The sequence below is a fragment of the Heterocephalus glaber genome, unplaced genomic scaffold (assembly GCF_053883595.1).
Source record: "Heterocephalus glaber isolate CG9 unplaced genomic scaffold, H.glaber_assembly_v1.0 deba00001532, whole genome shotgun sequence".
Classification (NCBI taxonomy): Eukaryota; Metazoa; Chordata; class Mammalia; order Rodentia; family Bathyergidae; genus Heterocephalus; species Heterocephalus glaber.
The window spans coordinates 5,980,647-6,005,568 of NW_028258330.1; the positions used below are offsets into that span (position 1 = coordinate 5,980,647).

General features: G+C 43.3%; 1 protein-coding gene across 1 annotated transcript in view; it reads right to left on the reverse strand.

Annotated features, from left to right (window-relative positions):
* Pcsk2 (proprotein convertase subtilisin/kexin type 2) overlaps nt 1–24,281 on the reverse strand; it is a 275,337-nt gene extending 251,056 nt beyond the window's left edge. Inside the window, exon 1 of the mRNA XM_004840850.4 lies at nt 23,737–24,281. Within this exon, the coding sequence (XP_004840907.1) occupies nt 23,737–23,913 (177 nt within the window). The 5' untranslated portion in view covers nt 23,914–24,281. The remainder of the gene's footprint in view (nt 1–23,736) is intronic.
* Nucleotides 24,282–24,922: the final 641 nt, after the last annotated feature.

A 24,922-nucleotide genomic window follows, 5' to 3' on the forward strand; every position in this document is an offset into this window, starting at 1 on the left:
CAACAGGGAAGCTGATTAATACAAGCTTGGAGCAGCTTGATAGGAGCCCTCCAGGGACATCCTTGGTCGGGGGCTGAGGTCAGATCAGCATACACAAGGTGAACTTTAATGGCACAGACAACTTTGCTAGGGGACTGGTGTGCGAATGAAAATCTTTTGGAGCACTGGAGCTTTTATGATTTAGTTCCTGTTCATTAATAACTACATTCTCAAGGGCAAATTTAACATAAATCTTTAATGTGCGTTTTCCAGGCTCAGTGGTTCCTGAATAGTTTCTCTTCTGAACCTCACTTATATACTTTGGGTAATGTTAAGATTTGATATAAAAATGTGAAAGGAGGGAAAGGAAATGCAGGTGTATGTCTATTGTGCTCCAAAGACTTATGTCTCTGATCACTATTGGGTGGCAGGAACTTAGAGTTTTATTTTTTTATAATGGAGGGCACTATAAATCTGAGAGTTTTAACATTGAAAAGGAACTTGAGGTTAAGTGCCAGGAGCATGAGAGAAACATGTTTTACTATTATTCTAGTTTTGTTTTACTGATTTTTAGAAATTAAATTTGAATGGATGCAAAGAGAAAACTTCTTTACATTGGAATTCCAATTAATAAAGATAGAAGTAATGATGGAAGTTGGATATCATCATTTAGGAAAGACTGTAAGTAGTAATTATGGCTGGCAAGCACTACCAGTGGATTCTGAAATTAATGGATATTATATGATGATAAACAAAGGGAGACTGTATCTTTTTAGTGAAGAACTCCAGCACAGGCCACTTTGATCAGGTGACCTACATTGACCTCACTGTGATGAGACATCAAAATCAGGTGCCTTGTGATATGATACACTGAGGACACAACCTCCCTTATGTGATTTTCTTGCCCAAAATATATGCTATGTGTTTGATCAGGTGGAAACATTAGACAGACCCCTAACTGGCCAGTCCTCTCCAAATTCATCATGTTCAAAAAAGACGAAAGACCACAGAACTCTTCCAAATTAGAGGAGACTAGGAGGTGTGATAATTAAATATATATAATTCATATCATGGATTGGATATTAGATCAGAAAAAGGGATATTAGTGTGACATTTGGAAAATATTGAATAAGGTCTGTAGATTAGCCAATAGTATTTTATCAGTGTTTATTCCTGGATTTGGTAATTGTATGGTGGTTATGTAAGATACTAGCTTTAGGGAGGCTGGATTAAGTATAAATGGGAACTCTGTGTAATGTTCCCTTTTAAACCTACAGTAAGTATATTATATATATTATATTATATGATATATCAACTAATTTTCTATTTTAACTATTTTAAGTGTGCAGTTTGTTGTTACTAAGTACAATCACATTGTACGACCATTGTCAATCACCTATTTCTGGGATCATTTCATCGTCCCAGGTTAAGATATCCCAGGTCTATATTCATTAATATTACTCCTTGACACCTTCTTTCTGCTTACTGTCTCTATGAATTCAATTACTGTAGATATTTCATATAAATGGAATCATAGAAGACTGTATCTGGCTTTCATGTATCGTATCTTTTGTATCTAGCTTTCACGTTTTATGTACGTTGTAGCATATGTCATATTTCCATCTTTTATCCATTTATCTGTTGATGGACATGGGTCACTTCTACATTTTGGCCATTGTGAATAATGCTGCTTTGAATGCCAGTGTATCTGTGTTATTTTTGTAACATTTTAAAATTCTCAAATTATTTCAAAATTACAGGTTAAACATGCAAAAATATCATTTAATTTGAATATTTCCTTAGTTTCATGTACAGGTCCACCACTTCTGATCACCATACACCAAGGTCACCCTTCATGGCTGGGTCACCTGGGGTGGTTGAGGTGCATCTTCTGGATCTGTCTGACTGCTCCTGGTGACAGACATTGTGGCTGAGGGTGGAGGGAAGAACTTGCCCAGCTGAGAGGATTCTGGTGAGAAGCCTGGGCCACCCAGGTGTCCATCCAGCACCCTTCCTGGCACATGGCTTTGGTCACCTTCCTGCTCTGTGTCCCATCCCCCTTTATAATTATGACTATGATTCCATGAAGTCCTGGCTGGAATTCACAACCAAGATAAGTGGGACTCAGTGACAGCCAGGCTATGGGTGACATCCCCACTCTGTGACTTTGGGGCTAGGGTCTTGGATTCCTTAGTAAGAGGAGCCATCTTGGCTGTGTATGAAGAGGGAGCTAAATGGTCTCACAAAGCTAAAATCAGAAACTCTGATCAGATTCCTTTTGGGGAATAAATCTATAAATTGACCTACTACAAACTTAACAAAATACTAACCTGACTTTTTTATGGCCTTTGGAGAGGAACCCCAGGTCCTTTGTCCATTGAGCATCTGACAAGCAGTTACTGGGAATGCTGGGCAAGCAGGAGCCCTGCCACAGGGCTGGGGGTGGGGTGGGGGACACAAGCACTGTGACCTTACACTAGGAGGAAGCACTTGCTGCCTGAAGTCATCAGTGAGGTGCTGCTATGGGTACAGCCCTTGATTTCTAAGTAAGTGTAGGGTAACAAATAGCAAAGGCAGATTAAAACCCACGGTCAGTCCCCAAACACTCATTTGGTGTCCAGGTAAGAAACTCCCAGATAGCAGGCATTTCACGTATTTTCAAAAATTTTTTTGGTTGAAACACACACACACACACACACACTTCTCTTACACCATCACTGTTCCCTTGTTCTCTTAAAGTAAAGCAAGCACAGTTCCAAAAGGAAGAAGAAAAAGAGGAAAAAAGTAATCATAACAAATTGTTGTCTCCAAAGTCCAAGCTGCGTGACAGTATAATGATGCTGTTAACTCAGACTTGCAGAGTTTCTAGACATTCTAATTATATCTCAAAAATGTACAGATCCCAGGATTCCTTTCACTGATCCTTTCTGTTCTTCCTGCTTATTTTCCCACTGATAGCCCTGGCTCCCAGCTGGAGCGCCTCCCTGAACCCACGACCTCCCTTCTCCCAGCAGCAGGGAAGCCCAGGGAACCTCAGCTGTTGGTGGATCCTCATGGGCCTGTGGTGTTTGCCTTTGGAACGAGTTCTATCCCCTTAGTAGGAGAGGAGCTGTGTCCACTGCCGTCACCTTGTTTTGGGCTTCTGTGTGTTTGCTTGTTCTCAGGAGAGTCTACTGCTTATCACAGATTCTTAAATAAATCCAGCATCTTACATGGTGAAGACTTCCTGGACCAGAACCATTGATTTCCTCTGGCTGCTTTCTTTGCTTTTGTCCACTGTACATGTTTTCAGGGTCAGAGTCAGCCTCAGTTGGGAGTATAGTTTGGTAGAACATTGGAAATCACTCTACATATAAAGATTTTTATAATTTTATATTCAAGAAAAACTGCTGTCAAGAGGTTGAAGGACTAAAAATTGGGAGATAAGACAAGACAGCAAGGATTAAAAACTAGCTTAGCTGACACATTGCTTATTGATTTCATTTTGGGGCCTGAATTTCAGACAGGGATGGGCTCTGCCTTTTCTTGACATTTCCCAGAGACCATCCTGATTTCCCTTGATTCTGAGCAATCTTGGGCAGGGGAGGGCAATCTGCACTAGGTTCAGAAGAGGAAGGAATGGATAGTGGTGTGTGTGTGTGTGTGTGTGTGTGTGTGTGTACTGAGTGCTTAGTCTCATGAAAGCACAGTTACCTTTGGGAAGCACAGCACCCTAGGCCAGAGGCAGATGATGTCTCATGATTTCTGACAGGATGGAGGTCTCTGGGGCCAGACAGGAAGTGAGGAGAGAGAAGAGAGACAGGAAGGAACAACAGCAGGCATAGTCCAGCCCTCGGACAACTGTTTCCCTGCTCACTAGAGTTGTCTCCTGTGTATGTATGCTAGTGGCCCAGTTGTTCTCACTTGCACCTTTCTCCAACTTACAGCACCTCTTTTCTGAAGCCTAGACCTCAGGCTACACTTTCCGGCTATTTGAATCCCACTGCTTCTTCTGTTTCGCTTTGGAAGATGGAGATGGATACAAAGTGAGGCTGGAGAATGACCAGCAGGACTACTTCCTCGCTTGCCAAGAGTGTCACCATCTTGTGCCTCCTGCACAGGGTCAGTTTCAATGCCTCCATCCTTGGCTTCATGGGAGAGTCACCAGGCAGCTCAGAGAACATGATCATGGTGAACGTGGGAAACAGGCAAGCCCAGAGATGAGGCTGTGTCTCTGATGGTTGATAAACTCTGGGTCCAATAAGGCTCTCCAGCACTACAGACAGGTTTCAGTTGCATGGAAGGCCAGTCATGCATCCTCACACTTTGGTGTTTTCCACATACCAAAGCTTTTAGTAGCTTAAAGAGATCACCATATACTTAGTTCACAATTTCATGGGTCAACAATCTAGTTTCAATGGCTGGTTGCCCGGGTCTCGATTGAGGTACCTTCTACATTGGCTGTCAGCTATGGTACTAAGCATTGGTTGGCTGTTGACTGGGGCTGTCTCTCTCCACATGGTCTCCCATCTTCCTATGGCCTAGACCAGGAGCGATGTCATGGATGAGGCATGGTGTCTGTAAGTATGGCCAATAATGGAGAAGAGACTAAATGGAAAAGTCCAGGCCTCCTGTGACCCAGGCATGGAACTAGCATGACAGAACTCTACCAAAGCAAGCGGCCAAAGCAAGTCAGTCACCAGTCTAGACTCAGAGCAGGGGAGGACTTCAAAGCCCTAAGGCAACTACAGGGAGGCCAACAACTGGGGACATCAATAAAATGGTTCATCGTGTTTGGAGTGGAGCAGGAGGTCCACACTGGAGATGCCTCACAGACCAGTTCCACACATGGGCAGAGGTACTGGGCAATGCTTTGGAACATCAATTTCCAACCCCCTCATGGCAGGATATGGTCGTCATTATTTTTGGATCTGCTAGATGAGCTAACTGGTGCACAAGGGAAGCTATCTTCAATGTGAGGCCACAACCTATGGTGTTGCCAGTTCCCAGCAGCAAGTAGTTCAAAGAAGAGATGCAGTTATAAATTCACACTGCTGCAACATGCTAGGATCTTCACAAACACGACCATAGCATTCAACCCATCTCATGGGGAGGGATGGATGTTATTGTCAGTAAGGGTGGGAGATATTATCTCCATTTAAAATATGAAGTGACAGAGGTCCAGGGAAGTTCCTGTGAACATAGGTCTGGCAGATTGTGAAAGCCATGCTCTTTCTCCCAGTTGTCACTCTCCCTGCAATGTCTTTCCTACACAAGGCTTGCCTCTCCCCAGGTCAATTGGGGGATAAGCCCTGCATATCACAGATACCTGCTTAGAGACCACTATGAGTTTCCCTGGATGGTGTGGAGACAAGGTGACCTCAGTAGGAATTCTGAAGCTGCTAACAGACAGGTCTGAGCATCAGCTTCAGGACAAAGAGAGGAAGAACAATGTCCACAGTGATTTTACTTCATTAACAACAGAATTAACAACATACAAATGAATGTGTTTAACTAATACACAGAAGAACTATCTATCTCCATCATAAAACTGAAAATTTTTTGTTGAGCAGACTTAACAAAATCACTTCTGCTATCTGGGCTAAGGATGAGATGACAGCCCAGGACCACAGGGGACAGACCCCATCCCTCCCCATGGGGCATGCTGGAAGTGTCTGTCTGGAGGAAATACTGCACCTGCTGGCCTACCCTTAATCTAGAGACAGTCTCACTTGGTGATGAGTGATTAACTGCTCTGATCAGCTGCCTTGTTTGCACTCATTGTCACTTGACTGAATATCCTTGGTCAGTTCTAACAGGGCCAACCTAACCTACAGCTGAGTGTGTCCCTCACACTTTACAGTAAGGAAATGCTTCCTACTTAGAGGAAGACTCATGCACAAGGCTGGTTTTGTATGTGAAATAAGGATCAGGGGAATCTTAAGCTGAAAAAGGAAAGTTGAGCTGCTGACAGGTTGCCTAGATTTTCATTGTTCAGAGTTATCCTGGTATGCTGAAAATAATACTTTCTCGGGAGACAGATCTGGAGAAGACTGATCTGAAAACTCCATGGGGACAATACGTGTGTTGCTCACTAGTGTTTGACAGTGTATCCATGTCATACATACTTGTAGAGTCAATTAAAAACCTCAGGTGTTGCCAAGTAGTTATGTGACATATGTGGATGGTAAGTCTCTGTGTGGATGGTATTCTCTGACAACAGTAAATCATTGGGTGCTTTGGGGTCTGAGCATACACTGTAAGTACATGAACCATGAATAATATAATGGGGAGAAGTGAGGCCTGTGGAAAACTGGAAGGCACATGACCCTGTTCAAGACAAAGAATTGCAACTATTGGGGTGGCAAAACAAGGCTCAAGTTGTGATCCAGTGAGTGATACAAATGTGCTTGTGAGCGCCAAACAGTGTAGGACACTAGTGATTGCCTGGCAGAAGGCATTTCTTAGGAGGTATGGAGTTGAAAGAAACTCCTGAGATTGAACTAGGAGTAGCAATATCCCCAGGTGTTCTTGGGAAAAATTTTTTTCCCTTCAGCAACAGACAATTAGTGGCATTCTGTTACTTTTGTCTGTAGTTGGGCCCGAGCTTTCTGGGTCAGCTATGGAAGACAAGAGAGATTAACCAGTCCCAAACATCATCTGTGGGGCTTGAGTTATATCTGAGTGATAGAGGAAGGGAAGGGGTGGAAGGCAGATATGTGAGCTATGAAATTCTGTGCAAGCATCTTCATAAGCAAGCTTCCCCTTGGAGCCTGGAATAACCCAGAGGAAAACAGCACTTGGTTAAGTCAACATTAAACATGGATTGTTAAAGGGCTTTATTGGCATCCCGTTAAATTCACAAGATATACAATAAGGTCAGAGGTAAGGAATATCTATCTATCATCTATCTTTCCAATTTTGTATATCTGACAGCAATGGTATCAAGGACAAGTTGCAATATAAACATAAGTCCCACTGGGACAAAGTTAGAGACAGCATAGAAGCAGTTGTAAAAGAAGAAAGGAGGCTGACATGACAGAAAGCTAGTTGCACTTTGAAAAGCATGACAGCTAGAAAGCCATGCAGCTTCTGAAAATGATGCTGTTGTCTTCTTCATCGCCATGGAGAGACCTTCATCATATAAGGTTTTTAAGAAAACAAAATGGCATGTGCAAGTGGTGTTCCCAAGTAAAAGGATGTTCAGCTAATTTTCACCTACATATTAAAAACAGGTGGTAAAATTTAAGATGATTTAGGATGATTTAATTGCCCCTGTTTACTTCTCAATATTCTCTTCTACCATCAGCTTTGTATACTTAAAAAAACCTGACATGCACAATAAAGGCATTTTCATTTTGTAAAATAAAAGGAAGCACAATTCTTAACATCTCAGCATTTTTATGTTGGAAATCACCTCAAAGAGTATCTAGCACTACATCTCACTTCTCAGAGATCACTAAGGTGAGAATTTTGCCTGAGTTCCTCTTAGAAGGGGAAGGCAGTCTTTATTTGGAAGCATTCTGTTATGCTTGGTGGGGCCCATTGGCCATAGGTACCTACAGAATCAAAAGATGCACTCTGCCTGGGAAGATTTCACTTTCACCTATGAATTGAGGAGATGCCAAGGAGACCAAGTGACAGAGTATAGAAGAGAGAGGAGCCAGCAGGAAGTGTGAGGCTGGGCACACGGGGGCCATTGCTCATGGTACAGTGGTGAGGTGCCTGAAGGACCTATCCATGCATGCCTGGTGCATACTTTAAAGTTGTTTGTGTTTTTGCACCATAACTCCCCTTTCTGCACCCCTGATGTCATCAGCAAAACACATTCTGCTCACAAATGCCTTGTTAATGCTGAGGGTTGTGTTGGGGTGGGGAAATTAGGATAGTGGCCGAGTTTCAGACATGAGTTACTGTTCTGAAGAATAGAGAAGGCATGTTGGGATGGAGGCAGGATTTGTCACCTGGAAAGTTTGGAAATTAGATCCAGAAATGAAAAGAGGATCTGACCCCATCCTTGCAATCTGTAAGAGTATTGTACTTCTATGGGGCATGTAATGGAGATATGAGTGGATTTTATTTAGATACCAAGGATCCAGCCATTTCTAGTTGACTCCTGGACCACACAGATAAGAAAAACAAGGTGCAGAAATTTAAATGCAGTGATTACAGTCATGTTGCTCTGCCATGGCAGAAGTGGGATAGAACTGACTGCCGAGGAAGTTTTGCTTAGCACAGTTTCACAGAAGGAGAGGCCTGAATGTTAGTGGTGAGTCAACGTATACACTAGTTGTAGTCATTTAAAAAAATTAAAAAAAATAGCTTTAGACTCACAGAAAAGTTGCAAAACTAGGGCAAAGCATTTTTAGAGACTTGTCACCCAGAGTCCCCAGTTGTTAACCCTTTACTGCATTTTCTTTATATTAATTTTGGGGAATCATTTAAGAGTTGTAGATGATGGGTTTGCTTCCTAACAACAAGAGAGTACAAGTATCAAAACCAGAAAGTTAATAGTGATATCATATTGGAGACATGATCAATATGTTACCAATTATTTTAATAATATCCTTTGTAGCAAGAAAAAATCTGGTATAAGGTTCAATCCATGCTCATGTCATGGTGGTCATTTCTCTTTCCTTTTTAATCTGAAAGAGTTCATAAATGTGTGTGTCTTTTTTTTCATGACCCTAATACTTTTGAAGAATACCCAGAAGTTATTTTATAGAATGTCCCTAACTTGGGGTTGTCTCCTGTTTTCTCATCATTAGATTGCAAGAATGTGCTTTGGTGGGGACATTCCACACCTTGTGTATGCTCCTTGATGCAATGCACATCGTCTGTTAGGTCTGGCTACCTCCAGTTCACACTAACAGTTCTGGTCTCACCCACCTAACAGTGAACTTACAAACTGACCACAAGACACATTTGTGGGCTCACATGTTCTGAACATTCAACTATGAAAATGTTGGATAACTAAGAAATTCTATTCCAGTGTACTCTGATTGCTGTAATTACCCAAGCAGGAAGCAACTCATTGGGAATGGAATATAAAGCATGTGTCTTCTATAAGTTTATCTTTATTCTTTTCCTTTTAATTTGGGAGAGGAGCATAGTGGCAGTGGAGGAGAAAATGGGGATGAGGAACTGGACATAACTTGTAAATAAGGCCAGTACTCCAAACTCTAAAGGGATGTAATGATGGAAACTACTCAACAAGAAGCCACTCCACTCTCAGTAGAGTGGCATATGGATGCACAGAAATCATATGCTGTCTCATAAAACTCAATCAATGAGAAACAGCACAAGATAATTTCATACAGAAGGCAAACAAGCCACATTATTTAGATGAATAAAGTAAATACAATTTCACTAGAGGAGTGGAAGGCTTCACAGCTTCTTTAAACAGATGTCTTTCATGGAATAGAAGAGACTGATCGTTTATGGGTATCTTCAGCTCTGTCAACAGGAGGCAGCTGGTGGAAGGAGCGCATCATTGTTTTGAGTAAGTAGGCAGAAGATGTTATTCAGCCTCAAATTATTAGGGTGTGTTATAAGGCTAGCATGCACTGGGAAGGTCTTTTGCATTCAGAACTGGAGACCAATTGCTAAGAGTTTTCCATACCCCAACTCATGAAGTATTTGTAAGAGCTTGATGGAACCATTTGGTGAGGTGAAGTCCTCTAGAACAGCCTATATAAAGAATATTATGCCTTCACTTGCACATGAACTTCAACTTGCCATCTTTCAGTGTGCCTCATCTCCACAGGGCTCAACAAAAGCATAAGAATGCATGATGGATGATCCTCTAGAGGTAGCAAATTTGCAAGGGATTATGGGGAAGGGAAACTCAAAGAGGCAGTGGAAAGTCACTGGGGTCTAGTGCTCAGGACACCTGCCTCTTGGCTCACCTGGCCCACTTCTAAGCCACTGCTAGGCATCTATTCTCCATGAATAAGATTCAACTCTTCCTGTGACTCCAGGAACTACACTTCTTTCTAACCAGGAGCATAACAGTCTGAAAGAGTTTGGGTTATCTACGGTTGCTCTTTTTGGTTTTGGTACCCAGGATAGAATTCAGGACCTTGCGCTTGCTAGACAGGCGGCGGCACCACTGAGCTAAATCCCCGGCCCTCCGTGGTTGCTCTTTATTCTAGTACTGAGCTAACAATCGGCATAGAATACAAACTATGTAACTTCAAGAACTGAACAATGGATCTATATTAAATCTGGAATGACAGCCAGGTAAAGAGACAAGTACTGGATCCCTCACTTTCAGCCTCACTTGCAAAACATTTTTTTTCCATTTTCAGGAAAAATTTACATATATTATTTCATAAAGGGACATTTAAGAACAAACATTATATCTTTGGAGTATCAAGATGTGATCTACCTATCAATTGGGCTGGGATCCCAGTGATTTACTACTCTTACTTTCCTTGCTTTGTGAGTGAGTGGGTCACTATCTAAGTGAGTGGATATGTCCTAGATTCATGTATTTCTAGCTTGGGAGAAGTAGGATGCATTTAATTATTTTGCACTTAGCCAAACTAAACATGGATAAAACTGGCTGATTCTACCAGCCATTCACTGAAGCTTTAAGGACAATAATTTATTGAACCATTAGTACCTTTGATGTCATCAGCTAGTGACACTGGGATCAGAGACACATAACCTGACTTTCTAGTCACATCAACTATTAAAAAGGATAGTTCAGTCTGCTGCCAAGACATACGAGGCCCCACAGAACAAAAGAACCAGGGTGAGATCTAGGCTCCTCCAATTCTCTATTAGTTCAACTTATTTTCCTAGGGTTTCTAGCATATGTCTACTCTCATACCTTCCAGTATGCTTCAATGCCTGCTTCTAACTACCTGTGAAATCCAAACTCCTCAGTTGAGTGTGGGTGACCTCTCATATTCTAGCCTGAGTCCAATTCTCTGACCTTATCTCCCAGCCAAAATCCAGTTAGGCAAAACTAGCAGACAGAACTAGTCATAGTCCTAAAAATCCCTGGGCTGAAACCTGTTGAAATCATAAGCCAGATGCAAATTTTCCTGACTTTAAACTTGCTTGCCTTGTGAAGTCCCACTTTCTGCTTATAGTCATTGCCTCACATGCACTATATCCTTATAAAACTTGCCAGTGCTCTATTTGTTTATAAGGGGCACTCCCACTCATCTGTGACTCCTTGAACTTTATGTCCTTTCTGTAGCAGATGGTGCTGATGTCCTGTCTGCATCCTTTGGCCTGCCCTGGAGGTCACCTGTAGACAGGACCTACACATGCAAACAATTTTCATGCATCTCTCTGGCTGTGACTGTTCTCAGTTTTAGAGAATATTTTCACAGTTGAAATTGAGCTTCCTTCCATCTTTTTGAAGTTGTCTTAGACCTGTGGGATTGAAACCCAGTTGCCAACTTGTTCCCATGTCTCAGTGGCTGACATCATACCTGCTTATTCAGTGTACTCAGTGCATGTTTGTTCAATGAACTGAATATTCTGCTTTTATGCTTTTCCTGGTCTATCTATGGGTCTTGTTAATGTTGTTGTTGTTCATTAGGCTCCCATAATTCTTCTTTGGTTCATTCCTCCTTTATAGTTAATGGAAATGGATGGTTTGTTTCTGGCTTCATCTGTGAACTCCAAATTTCATGCCAAACCTCAGTGAGAAGATAACTCTCTAAAGTTCCCTTCAGTATTTTCCTCTCCCTGAAGAGTTACTTTATTGAGACAGGGTTTCACTAAGTTGCTAAGTTGCCTAGACTGGGCTTGAACTTGTGATCTTCCTGCCTCAGTCTCCCAGAATACTGGGATTACAAGCATGCACCACCACACTCAGTCACAAGTGTTGCTGTTGGACTCCAGGAGATCACAGATGGCTTGTTTCCCATCCTTTTCCCTCACATTGAGCTCTCACTTGCTCTCTCATTCTTGGCTGACAATATCTAGAAACCAGTCAATAGGAACGAACCAGAGTGGATTCCTGGATGCCAACTACCTTCCTGTGTTTGAGTGTCCAACATCTTTGAAGAGAACTGTATCCTCTTGATGAAACTAAACTGTTTTTCCCTCACAGAAGTGGAGAACAAGCTAAAGTCATAGAAGGATAGGCTTTGTGAGTCACTTTATTCTCCTCTGTCTCTGGATTCTTACTGATTAAGTCATGAAATGTTAGCCAGTTAAGGGGGATTAGTCAATAGAAGCCACTTAGCACAGCACAAATTACCATCTTCATGTAGCCCTTTCCAGCATGCTTGATGTTCCTTATTGCATTATCTCATGACATATATGCTTGTCTTGGACTGAGTGTTACATGGCTATGCTTAATCTTTACTTTTTTCTAATCGTTTATTTTGGTATTCATTTGGTGCTTACTAATTGTACAGCACTGTGTTTTTTTTTTTTTTTTTTTTTTTCGGTATTGGGGATGGAACTCGGGAACTTGCACTTGCGAGGCAGGCAGCGGAACCACTGAGCCAAATCCCTGGCCCTGTACAGCACTGTGTTAGTCACTAAGGGAGTAAATTCCTGTGATGTCGTTCACCAAGTGTAAATCCAGTAAGTTGTTGGTGTGGAATCCTTGGCTCCATGAGTAGCTATGTTTGGAAAATGGGAATTTATAAAAATTTTAGGGGCAAAATGGCAAAAAGCAGACCTAGAAGACTTGAAATAAATTGATATGGTCAGACAGAGTTGGTTTATGAAGCTAATTGGTCATAAAAATTTCACTTGGTCCAGTTTCCTGTTTCATCCAGTCTGAAAAGCTGGTTCAATGGTTCCAACAGTACCTTTGTCTAAAGCATAGCCAATAGGCAAACAGAATTCAAATGCTCTTTGCAAGTAGCTAAGAAGGCAAAACTGTTAAACTAAAGTCTTTCTAAGATCCCTTCCAGCTCTGACAGGCTATAATTTCATAATTGCCATTATTATTTGTCAAAATCTAAATGACTCTGGATAAATCAGTTAGAATAATGCAGGCTTGGTTAGTTAGGTATGTCACAATATTTTGGTGGGGTAGCAATCTCCAAGTGGTCTGACAAGTGTTTAGAAATCATTATTCATAAAAATCATCACATCTACCCCAAGTTACTGTAACACTACTTACCTTCTTGTCCTCCACTCCACCCTGTACCATTATACTTCTTAAATGAGTTGTTGACAGTTGACACTTCTACTTGCTGCTATATTTCACCACTGGGCTTCCTTTTGAGGCAGACATTATTACTTTCCTTCTCAGACCCCCATCCCCACCTTACTATTTAGTACATGCCAATCTCTGTATCTCTGTGAATTTTTACTAGATGGTCAAATTCTGCTCTGAGAAAAATGCGGAAGAGTTAACATCAGCCCTAAATAGCAGTCAATCATTAATCAATGACTGAATGTAACTGGTGTATCAATACCCCAGCTCCTGCCCCTCTTGGGCAGGAGAACCCTGAGGCCCATGTGCTGTAACAGCTCCCAGTTTCCCAGCGGGACTGCACTCTAGTTATTTACAGCAACAACTTGCTCTGTAATGCACACTTCCTTCCTGCTTCCTTTCCTTGTCTTGATTCTCCTGCCTCCTATCAGTACTCTCCAGAACCATTTCTTGAATAAACTACTTACATTTAAGTCCTTGCCCCAGGAGTCACTCCTGCAACTCCAAACTAACACACTCCTCTTCTTCTGGTGTGCTAAGGCCATGCTCTAATTTCAACAATGACTTCTTTAAAACCAGTGGCCATCATTGCCCATTGTATCTTTCTCTCTTAGCCCTGTCCTGCTCTCCTTTCACACCCCTTCATGTCTTGATTCTCCTTCTGTGTCTGTAACAGTGCACCTCTGTCTCCTCTCCTGCTGCTCCAGACCTTTCACATTCTGTCCCAGGGCTTCTTCTCCATGTCAGCTGAGCAGGGATCCTGGCAGTGCTGTCTGCCACCACACACATGAGGTGTGCACGATGGATCCTTGTGCATCTCACTTTCTGTTTTTTGACCTCCTTGTCTCTTTTCCACTTTGGTGACCCACCTTCACAGACATTCTCAGCACAGGAAAGTGCTCAAATTTTGGAGTCCTGAGTTGCAACACTCCACCAACTATGGCTTTTCCCTTTCTTTTCCTTTCCTATTACTCTCAATTAATCTAGTCTTCTATTTCAGAACAATAAAGTTTTTGAGTACTCCACCCAAATTAAATGCTACTTAAGAAAATAACTCACTTGGACCTACTCAAGTCCATTCTCCCCAGCTGGGCCTCCAGTACTGCTCAGGAATTATTATTTATTCTTTGTCGGCTCTCTTTCCCACTCCTTTAGCTGTGTCTAAAATTTTATCTCCTTTGAACCCCAGTCCCCTCTCCCCTCATGCTAAACATAGACTTTATGTCTTACTCCTTTGATATAATGGTGGCTCTGCCATGGTCTCCTCTGGGGCCATTTTCTCTCTTTAATCTCAAATTGAGGAGTGCTCCTTTTCCATGCTTAGGTTGTTACTTTTCCTTTCAAATAGAACTAAAAAGTGGATGATAATGAGGAATTGAGACTGAAGAAGTTCTGGCAAAAGGATTTATAATGAAATCAGAAGCAATTTTAAGATAGATTGAACATAAGCAATACTATGAGTTACATTTATAAGTGCAAAGTTATTTGCTTGTAACGCGATGTAAAGAATAATGTACTTAAAAAATACTGGGAGGTATGAGAGGGAAGATGAGGGAAACATTAAAATGCTAATTTCCATTATATTGTATACCTAAAATATACCAATAAAATTAATGTTTAAAAATGCTAATTTCTCCATTTTGTAAAGCTGTGACTAAATTTGAAATAGTAATCAATTAATATGAAATTATGTATACAATTATCTACCTACTATTTACCTACTATTTATATAAAATGTTTAATCACAAACTCCAAAATGTTATGCACAGAATTTTCTTAATTTTATGAAAATCTATTAGGGAATAATATCTCTTTTGTGTGATAAACTTATTTGAAATTTAACAATTTCCTTAGTTTTCTGTTTTCTCTCTTGTTAAGCTCCATAATTATTAAATTAAATAATTTAAAACTTAAACTAGCATGTACAATGTGATTTCCATTTCTGGAAAGCAATCTACCTATTGCTATTCTCTCTATACACATTCATACAAGAATATTTGCAATAAATTTATCTAATGCTAGTAATGGTTATTTCTGAATATTGAGACGGGATAATTTAAAAAAAATGCCTTTTTTAATGCTTTTTTGATATTACTTGGTACTTTTTAAAATAACGAAACTGAGAATATATGAGTGTTTATTGTCAAATTTAAAGTTATAAATAAAGAGTAACCCAGGATCTTACTGTTTTCTTCTTGTTCTTGTCAACTTTTTATCAACATACTATAAAATTCTCAAGTCTGTTTTGCTCCATGTCAGAAAATAAAGAAGTTGTGCTGCTACTTCACATAAAATGTAAAAGTTTGTTATTTTATCATACTCATCAGAAGATCTTAGCACACCAAAACACTATGCAAAAATTTACAGTCAAATTAGCTTTAGGGACAAAAGTCAAGGCAAAGTAATTTTCTTTCCATATACCTCATGTAGAAGTCACCTATTGATTCACAACTATTACATTTGGACAGCAGTGTTAACTCAGATGTGATCTCTGTACTCCCTATCACTGGTGGACATCAGCCAAGAAATAATATGTCAGGACTTGCCAACAAACACATCTCAATAAAGAAAGTAAAAATGTAACTTCTGGTTTTGAACTGTCTTGTTATTATTTGGATTTCAAATAATAACCTACAAATTCAATACGATATTTCTTTTGGAAATAATGGACAAAAGAGCAAATATAAAATGAAACCACTGTTCCAGTCAGGAGAAAAAGTTTCAGCACCAGGTTTCATGTTTTACTCTTCAAGCCTGACTTCCTTGAGCAGTTATAGCTGAATATGTAATTATTGCAAACTTAACTATAGTATCATTCTCTGGCATGCTATAACATTATGATCTACAGCTAATAAGACCTTTTGAAACAGAAGTTGATTTCCAGATATTCATTCATGTGAGAAAAAGAGATGTAATCCCCTCCCGTTTAGTACTTTGATCATGTTTTAACTGCAGACTTTATTTTCTCTGTAAGAGTTCATCCATTCTACTATCAGTAAATTCTAAGTTGGAATTTCAGGGACACACAAAAGTATGCCAGCCACCCACTTGCTGGCTGCCACTTTCTTCTATTCCTAGCTGAACTGTTACCAACAGGGAAATGGACCATACAGGGGCAGTTTCTTGGGGCAAATTTCTATTCTGTCTGGGCTTATGGCCAAATCATCAGGTAGTGACTCCACTGTATCAATCATCTGGGAGATACATACAGATCATTACCTATTACAAATAGGCATACTGGCTGCTAGCAGGAGGTACAGAGCATCGAAACAGTTTTATATTCTTTCTGAAGAAGACAAATTAAAACCACTTGGAAAGTTGGTTGACAACATGACACAACAATATAAGGACTCTTATGGGCTTTGAAAGATGAGTTTTGTTGTGATTTGACTTGGTTTAGTTGCAAAGTTTAGAGATTTACTCCAGCAGCATAAGAAAAGACTTATTTATTTATAGCATATTACTTTGGGTAATACTGGCTTCTCTAAAAGTAAACCTTCAAATCTCAGTGCCTTGATATAATAGCAATGTATTTCTCACTCACACAGTCTCCTGTGTCAGGAATCAGAGACCTAGACTGCTTTTGTCTGGTGACTCTGCTATCTTTGGCTGCCAAAGTTGCTGTTCTCAGTCATATCTAGCCTCAGAAGAAAGAAGAACACAGAGCATTAATTGATAGGAACTTTTTATGCACTGGGCATGGAGGAAGTACACATCTCTTTTGCTTACATGACACAGGCTAGAATGGCCACATATTCATATGATCTAGAAGGCAAGCTAGAAATGTGGATTTGCTATGGCAGATGAAGAGGGAAGTGAACACTATGGTTAGGGCTTTGGCCATCATTACAGGTGTCATTTGCAGGGAAAGTGGGTCTAGGGAGCTACCAGGAACTCAGGAGAAATAGCTGCATCTCCAGTGGGCTCTCTCATGGTGATTGTGCTCTAATCTTTTCTCTACTGCAACTTGCCAGTCAAATTTTATAAAGCAGCCAATATGATTGGCTGGGACAATCACCATGATCTTTAATGAATTAAATTATTGGGGCCATATCATTTCATGGGCTGTGGGTAGCTCATGGATGGGATGCTATTGGGCTGGGGGTTTATTCCTCCCCTAATCCATTGTTACTCTGCAAAAGTACAGCCCATAACTGTTTCTTTGAATCACCATCTTGTTATTATTGCCACTACTAACAATTGATATTTTACTCTATCCACATAAGATCATGCCCAAATCCTTACATGCACTGCATTATTTATTTTTCACCATCACCATATTTTTAAATTTTTTTTTTGAGACAGGGTCTCCTATTTTACCAGGCTAGCCTTGAACTCTAGGTTCAAGAATATTCTTGCCTCAGCCTCCCAAGTAGCTGGGACAATATGTGTGGACCACCTTGTCGAGTAACAATCATTTTATTAACAATTTTCAGAAGACAATGAGCTTCTGAGAGATTTAGCGATGCAGTCAAGTTTCCAGGGCTGACTCAAAATCTTAATCTCTTTACCTTTCAACATCACTGTTTCTGGTTTGCTTCAGCCACAGGAAAGGCATTGGCTATAGTGAGTACTGTGATAGTTAGAGTGGTGTTGGAGAAAGGAACACATAATATGCAACTGAAGTCCCAAGTGGAGAGAGAACACTCTGGTCTAGGCCAACCAGAGAGGACCTGAGGGATGAGCATGGACTTGATCTAAGGAATAATTAATTAAATTGAAGTCTCAAATAATTAATGGCAGCTATGTCTGGGGAAGCAAGGCTGAGATTTTTCTCTGCCAAGACTATGGTGGTAGGTCTTGTAGGCTCAGGACTGTTCCTTACAGGCTTCTTAGGTAGGAATCTTTTTGGAAGAATCCAATCTGTATCTTGTTTTCTACCTCTTTTTTTCTCCAAACCATTCCAGTCTTGATCTAGGGAAGAATGAGATAGGGGATAAGAGGAGGATGCTGTTAGAGAACTCCTCTTCTGGCTGAAAGTGAAAGAGTATAATGTGGGTCCAGTATGGTTGGGACACTAAGGCATCGTTAAAGGGGTGGGAGTAGATATCTAGAAGAAGTGTCCAACTCTAATCGATCATCAGGGAAACTGCAGTTAAAAATCACAGTGAGACACTACTACTTACCTACCAGAATGGCTCACAGAAAATAGGTGAAAATATCAAATATTAGGAGAATGTAAAGCAGCTGGAACTCTCACGTCCTGCTAGTGGAGATATAGTTTGGCATAACTATAGTTTGGCATAACTATTTTGGGAAACTGTGTGGCTGTTTGTAGTAGGAAGAGTTCTGAGGCAGCCTCTCAAATTTCTGCTCCCTGGTATAAATGAACTGTATAAACACTTCCCCTGAGTGTGGGCAGTGTAGGCAGGACTTGGAGTAGGATGGATTTCACTTCTTTGATTAGATCATACAAAGATGAAGGGATTTATGAAATTAATTAGGGTCCCAGATCAATTGACTTTAAATTAATCAAAAGATTTGGAAATTATCACAGTGATTTTGACTTAATAAGGTTAACATTATATCTCAAAAGTGACCTCCAGAGCTAGGTGGTCCTGGCCTAGAATCAGCAAGAAAATGAAGACTCAAATCTCAAACATGCTCAGAGTGGGTGCTTCCCTGGTCATGCCTCCAGGTGAGGGCAGAGCAGGCTGATTCCTGGACTTCAGCTTGAGGGCTGTAAGCACAGGATTTAGCTAAATGTACCAGGCTCCTTCCCCAGGAATTCTGTGAAATTCCACATCTGGCTGGTTTTAGGCCACCTGGTTTGTAGTGATTTGTTACACAGTAATAAAAAAACGAATGCAATCTCCTAACACCAAATGTAAGCATCCTCTCGGACTCAGCTCCACTCCAAGGAATTTCCAACAGAAAGGCATATATGGGCTTAGCAAAGCACACACACAGCTGTCCCTTGGTATCTGAGGGCATCGGTGCCAGGACACTCAGAGGATACCATGTCCTTGGATGCTCAAGTCCTTTTGATGATGAAGTGGTGTGAAATTTACACGGAACCCACACACATTCTTCTGTATGTACTGGAAACCATCTCTAATCACTTAGAGTACCTCGTACATGTAAGCACTGTGTAAATAGTTGCCATACTGTACTGTTTAGGGAGTAATGCAGGGGAAAAAGGTTTGTACATACTCAGTTTCAGACAATGGCTGGTTCAATCTATAGATGTGCAATGCCTGGGTATGGAGGCAACTGTACCTCAATGTCCTCAAAAGCCACACTGGTAATAAGCAAAGCTGAAAATTCTACAGGAGAGCAAGAGGAGGCCCACAGGCTGACGAGAGTGTCTCCTGATCTGGGTGCTGGGTCCACAAGTGTATTTATTTTCTGAAGACATTAAGCTGTGCTCACTCCTAAATTAAATTACATTACACATGCAGAAAAGTAAAGTCAGCAGAAATTTATTTTTATTACCGGCTAGCACAACTATTAGATTATTTTCAGAATTAAAAAATTTGTCACACATATAAAAATGGCCACTTGATTTTAGCTGTGTGAGCACCCTAAAGTCAATCCCCTGCAGGTCAGAAAGAAACCAGGTTCTCATGAAACAAAAAGACAAATCATCTTTTACAAAACATTAACTCTTGATTTTTTCAAACCTTAACTGTTACTTCACTTTTGGCCTATTCTCAACACAACTCCACTAAGTAGTTTTTGTTTTCTGTTTCAGGGGAATTACGAGGAACAGTGTGTTGAGAATTCGAAGCCGCTCTTTGGGTTGAGGTCTCGGGGACACTGCAAGCCCCTCGCCCTCTGAACTTCTGTGTCTGTCCTCGTGTGCACAGGGTTTTGGAGCCTGGCCAGGTCATGATAAAATAAAAAATGTGATTCTCTACACACCTGTTTGAGATAAAGTTGCAGATATTTTTATTCCATTTAAAAGGAGAAACATAAATGCTAATGGTTTTGTAAGAATCCATTAATTAAACAATCAACAAATACTTTTCTAATATCTCATTTATAGGAAATCATGCTGCTATTAGGGCTGTAAGAAGAAGTGCATCATTCTCCTTTTGGAGGATTTAGAGTTCATCTGAGTAAGTACAGATGCATACATGCTAGTGGATAACATATGTTCATATGTTAATGTCAAATAAATGGGAAGTGTAGCAAAAAGTGTAAAGCAAAGAAAGGAAAGATATCAGAAAAGAAGGGAAAATATGGCAGAGTTCTTGGCAATCGGGGAAGGCTTTTTGGAGGCAGAATAGGATAGAAAAATAATTATTTTCCATCAAGCAAATTTGGTTTTAAATTTGAGTTCTTTCATTTGCCAGCTATAAGAGTTGCTCTTAGAGCTTTCAGATCTTCATCTGAGAACTGGAGCTGCTGCCTATAATTTCCAGCAGAAGGTCTATGAGGTTAGAAGGAGCCCACTGAGTGAACAGCAGCAGATCCTCCAGTCTGCATCCTGCTCTTTCTTGTGGAGGAATCAGAATCAGAGAATCTTTGGTGCCTGATGTTAGGCATTACTGGGGGCAGTAAGAGATGGGAAACTGCTGAGGGCCACAGCATGGGAGGAGAAGGGCATATTCAGGATTTCAAATGCAGAACAAATAACAAAGGTCAGCAATAGTACAAAGCTGTATCCTGAAAGCAGGGCAGGCAGTGCTTGGGAGACTGAGGATCACAAACAAAGCTAAGAAAGTTTCTGTAGGCACAGCCAGCACAGTAATGTGCTGGTTATGGCGAGCGAGCCAGAAATATAGAAGATATAAGCCCTGCATATTTAGGTTTCCAAGGGAAAAAGAATAGCTACACTCCCCTTGATTTAGGCCTGCCCACAGTGAGCCTCTTCCTGATGGCCCTGTAGGAGCCTGGAGAGGGGAAAGCTCCTTGTGGTCTATAGCTCAGGAAGGATAGACCCGGGGTCTGAGAGATGGGCACTCCTTGAATCCAAAGGAGGAACTAACTGAGGGTTTAGTTTGGACAGGTGTCCTACACAGACGCATCTGGCAGAAGTATCCTGTCAAGACAGCCAACAGGGCAAAACCACAGGGTTTGTTAAGAGGCACCACAGGAGAGTGCTGGGGAGGGAAGGAGAGAGAGAGAGGGTAAGGGGAAAGCCTATAATTTCAGAATTGTGGTGCAAGATCAGTGGACTCCTTCCAAGAAAGAAAGGGAAGAAAGTTACCTGCTTTCACCCAAAGTGCAAGCTCCTGGGGATTTAAGGTGAGTCCACCCAAATAGTTCCAATGTGATGAGACTGCCTGTATAGCTCCTTACTGGAATTCCATCATCAGAAGTACAAATCCCAGCCGTGCATGGTGGCACATGGCTAGGATCTCAGCTCTCTGGGAGGCTGAGGCACTAGTATTACCAAGTTTTAGCTCTGCCTCAGCAATTTAGCAGTTTAGCAAGATTGTCTCAAAATTAAAAAATAAAAAAGGACTGGGAACTATCTCAGTGTGAAGGCCCTGGGTTCAATCCCTTAGTACTACAACAACAAAGTATGACTCCTTCATTAAGCTGTTTATTCCTATTGAAAAAATAATCATCTAGAGTTAAGCCATGATCAGTCTTAGCTACACCTAGGTTTGATGATTTCTCTGATCAGATTCTAAGGGTATGTTTTGAAAGGAGGGAGGAGGAGAGAGAAAAACAGGGTAGCAATGTCTGCCTCCCTGAGAAAAGGGGCCCTGCAGGGGAAGGCATCACAGGCGGTGGTGTCCTCCTCCTCCGCAGCCCTTCGGTACTCAACGTGCCCTCCCAGCTTCTGTAACAGAGCAGAACCCCCAGGAACTAAGGAGTAAAGACTCCTGGGTCTTCTCAGAAGGTTCGTGTGGCAATCTTCATCTTCGAATGCTTTTATTCTGGGCCTCTTTCTGAACCAATTTCCTCCTCAGCCCCCACAGGCTCAGCAGAATGAGTTTAAGGACTTTAGCTCTTAAATGTTCTCAATACCTGTCAATTAATAGCAATCACTACTATACTTTATATTGGTGCCTGGATCCTGGGTCTTGCCAAATTTGGGGAGGCACATGCCTGAAATCGTGTAACTCTAGGAGGCTGAGGCAGGAAGATCATACATGTCAGTCAAGCCTGATTAACTTAGGGAATTATGGAGACCCTGTTAAGAAATAAAGTAAAAAAGGGCTCCTTTCTTTGGGAAGGAGGGGGATCTGCTGGTTTTTCGGTTGGATGCACTCACTCTGGAAATAGCCCCAGGCCCTGGGCGGGGACGCTGGCTGCTCCTTCGGCCGCACCTCGCACCTCTTCTGCCCAGCTCCGCCAACGCTTTCCTTCCCCCGGAGCAACAAGTTCTCAGCTGAGCGACCTGCCCGCGCGCAGCAGGCCGGCGCCCCGCCTCCTCCCGGACCTCCGCCAAGCTAGTCTCCAAACCCAGCTGGGATGGAAATCTCGGCAGTTGCCTACGCCTTCTGCGGGCGGGAGAGCCCGCCGCCAGCCACTCCAGGCGCCTTCACAGTGTCTGGGAGTGAGGCGGGAGGCTGGGAGTCGGGATGGGAGCCCCCAGCCCGCTCGCCCTTCAAGGCTCAAGCAGCACCTGGAGCAGCCAACGAGCATCTTGCGCCCCTCTGCTCCGGGGCCGTGGAGGAGGGGATGGGGGCTCCAAATGCCCCCGATCTCCATCCCGCCTCCTGGCAGCCAGAGACATCCTTCTGTCCTTCGAGTCCCCTAGCTCCAGCTTCACCCTCCCTCCACTTCACCCGGCGCCAGGTCCCCTGAGGACGCCAGAGATCCTGGGATACGGGCACGGACCCGCGCGCCACTCACGTTCTGTCTCCCCTGTGGGTCCCCTAGCGGCTCCAAAGGAGTCCAGAGGAACCCGAGCTACCCAAACAGTCGGTCTCTGACAACTTCTTGGAATGGGGATCCCCGCGCTCTCCTGGGAAAGCCAGACTGGCCTCCCACAGATCGGGAGAGGACACCTCGACTTCTTCCTAGGGAATTCCCCTCCAAATCGACCTCTCCTTCTGGTCCCTCCCAAGCAGGGAGTTGAAACTCCCAGCCTACCATGAGTGCGCTCAGGGGGTGGGCGGTCGTGGGCGAGGCGCCAGGGCGCAAAAGTTCTGCCTGGATCTTGGGAGAGAGACCAGTTAATGTGACAAGCCTCCTAAAGTCAGGAAGCTCTTGTCCCCAGAAAAGAGCAGGGACCCAGTTCCCGGGAGGTAGGGAAGCCCTGCACGGGCGCGGGGTCGGGGAACACCGAGGTGAACAGCAGTGTCCACTCCTGGTGCCCTGTCGGCGGGAAACGATTCTTTCTCTGGGGGTTGGGGGTGAGGGAGACATTCCTGGCAAAGCAGCCAGCGCCAAGCCCAGCTGTTCCGGGCTTCACCCCTCCAGCCTCAGGCAGCCTGAAGAACTTGGTACCTCGGACAGCAGCCCGGGCGCAAGGCGTCGTTTGCAAGGTGTTACCCTCTTTTCGCCGCCACCAAGTCAAAAAGCAATAAATTATTTTGATGACCTTACTAGTGCAGACGAAGGACATTTTAATTACATAACCCGTGAAAGATCACCGGAGGCAATGTGTTTAAGCGCCGATGGCAGAATATCTGCATCGCAGGAGAAGGAAAACTTGCAAATCTGCAGGGAGATTGCGCAGGGCTGCTGCCCTTCGCGTGGAAGCGACATGAGAAATGCACAGGAGAGCTTACCTTCCGGACTCCGAAGCCGTGCTCCCCGGCAACTTGGCGAGCTTCTTCCTCACCCCCTTTATGCAACTCCACGAGAAAATGATTCGTGAAGATGGGTCTCTCGGCAGATGCAGAAACCATGACACAGAAGAGGAGCCCGGCGGCCGCCTGCCACCGGGAGCCACAAGCCCCCTTCATCCTTCTCTGGAGTGGAAAGTGGGGCTGGGAGGCTCGCAGCCTGCTGGAGCAGGGCACCCGGAGGGAAGGCGCAAAATAAAAATAGGTATGGAGTGTTTTTGTTTGTTTTGTTTTGTTTAAAAAAAAATCTTTGTATAGGGAAGGGGACTGAGCAGGGGCTTTGGAAGTAGCCGATCAGAGTGTGTTCGCCTTCGGCTTCTGGCTGGCGGGGAAGCTGAGCAGTCCGGCAGCCCGGCTCTTGGGGTGCGAGTGTGGAGAGCTGTGTGCACCGGAGAGCGAGAGCGAGTGGCTGGATGTCTGTGCTTGATGCTAAATCTGCATTTTCAGCTCCTCCTCGGCTCCAGTTCCAAGGGGGTCGGAGGCGAGCACCAGCCCGGGTGACGCGCTCCCGCCGGCGGCCAATGGGGTCCTAGCCGAGGCGGCCCCGCCCCGGGCCGCCCCCGCCCCCGCCCCGCCCGCCCGGGGCTCCGCTCCGGACCCGAGCCCCCGCCCGCCGCGCGCGCACAGGAAAGTCCCGCGGCCCGGCGCCGGGTGATGTCATTGTTTGTGGGAATCTGAGGGCTCTGGAAAGGGAATTACGGCGGGTGCCGCTCTCGGGGAGCTGGGGCACCGTCCTCTCCCCATTCCTCCTCCTGGCTGCAAAACAACTCTCTCTCTCTCCCCCCCCCCCCCATTTATGGCAATAACAAAGCAATATTAACCCTCCTCCCGCCACTTTACCAAATCCCAGGGAAGGTTGCTTTGCTCCCCTTCTGTCCCCGGAGGCTTAGGAAAGCAACCTCCTGGGGGTGACTTCTGGGAGCTAGGGCACAAGAATGGTTTCGATGCAGGTCAGGAACTAAACAGCTGGGAAGCCAGCGGGGGGCCAGCCTCGTCCGCGATCGCCGAGGCGCCTCCGGGAGACTCTGCTGCACCCCCAGAGTCAGCCTTTGGGACTCGAGCTGGGGAATGGCGCGCTTCGAGGCGCAGCTCCGGACTGGGGGGCTTGGGTCTGCTCGGGGACAGCCAG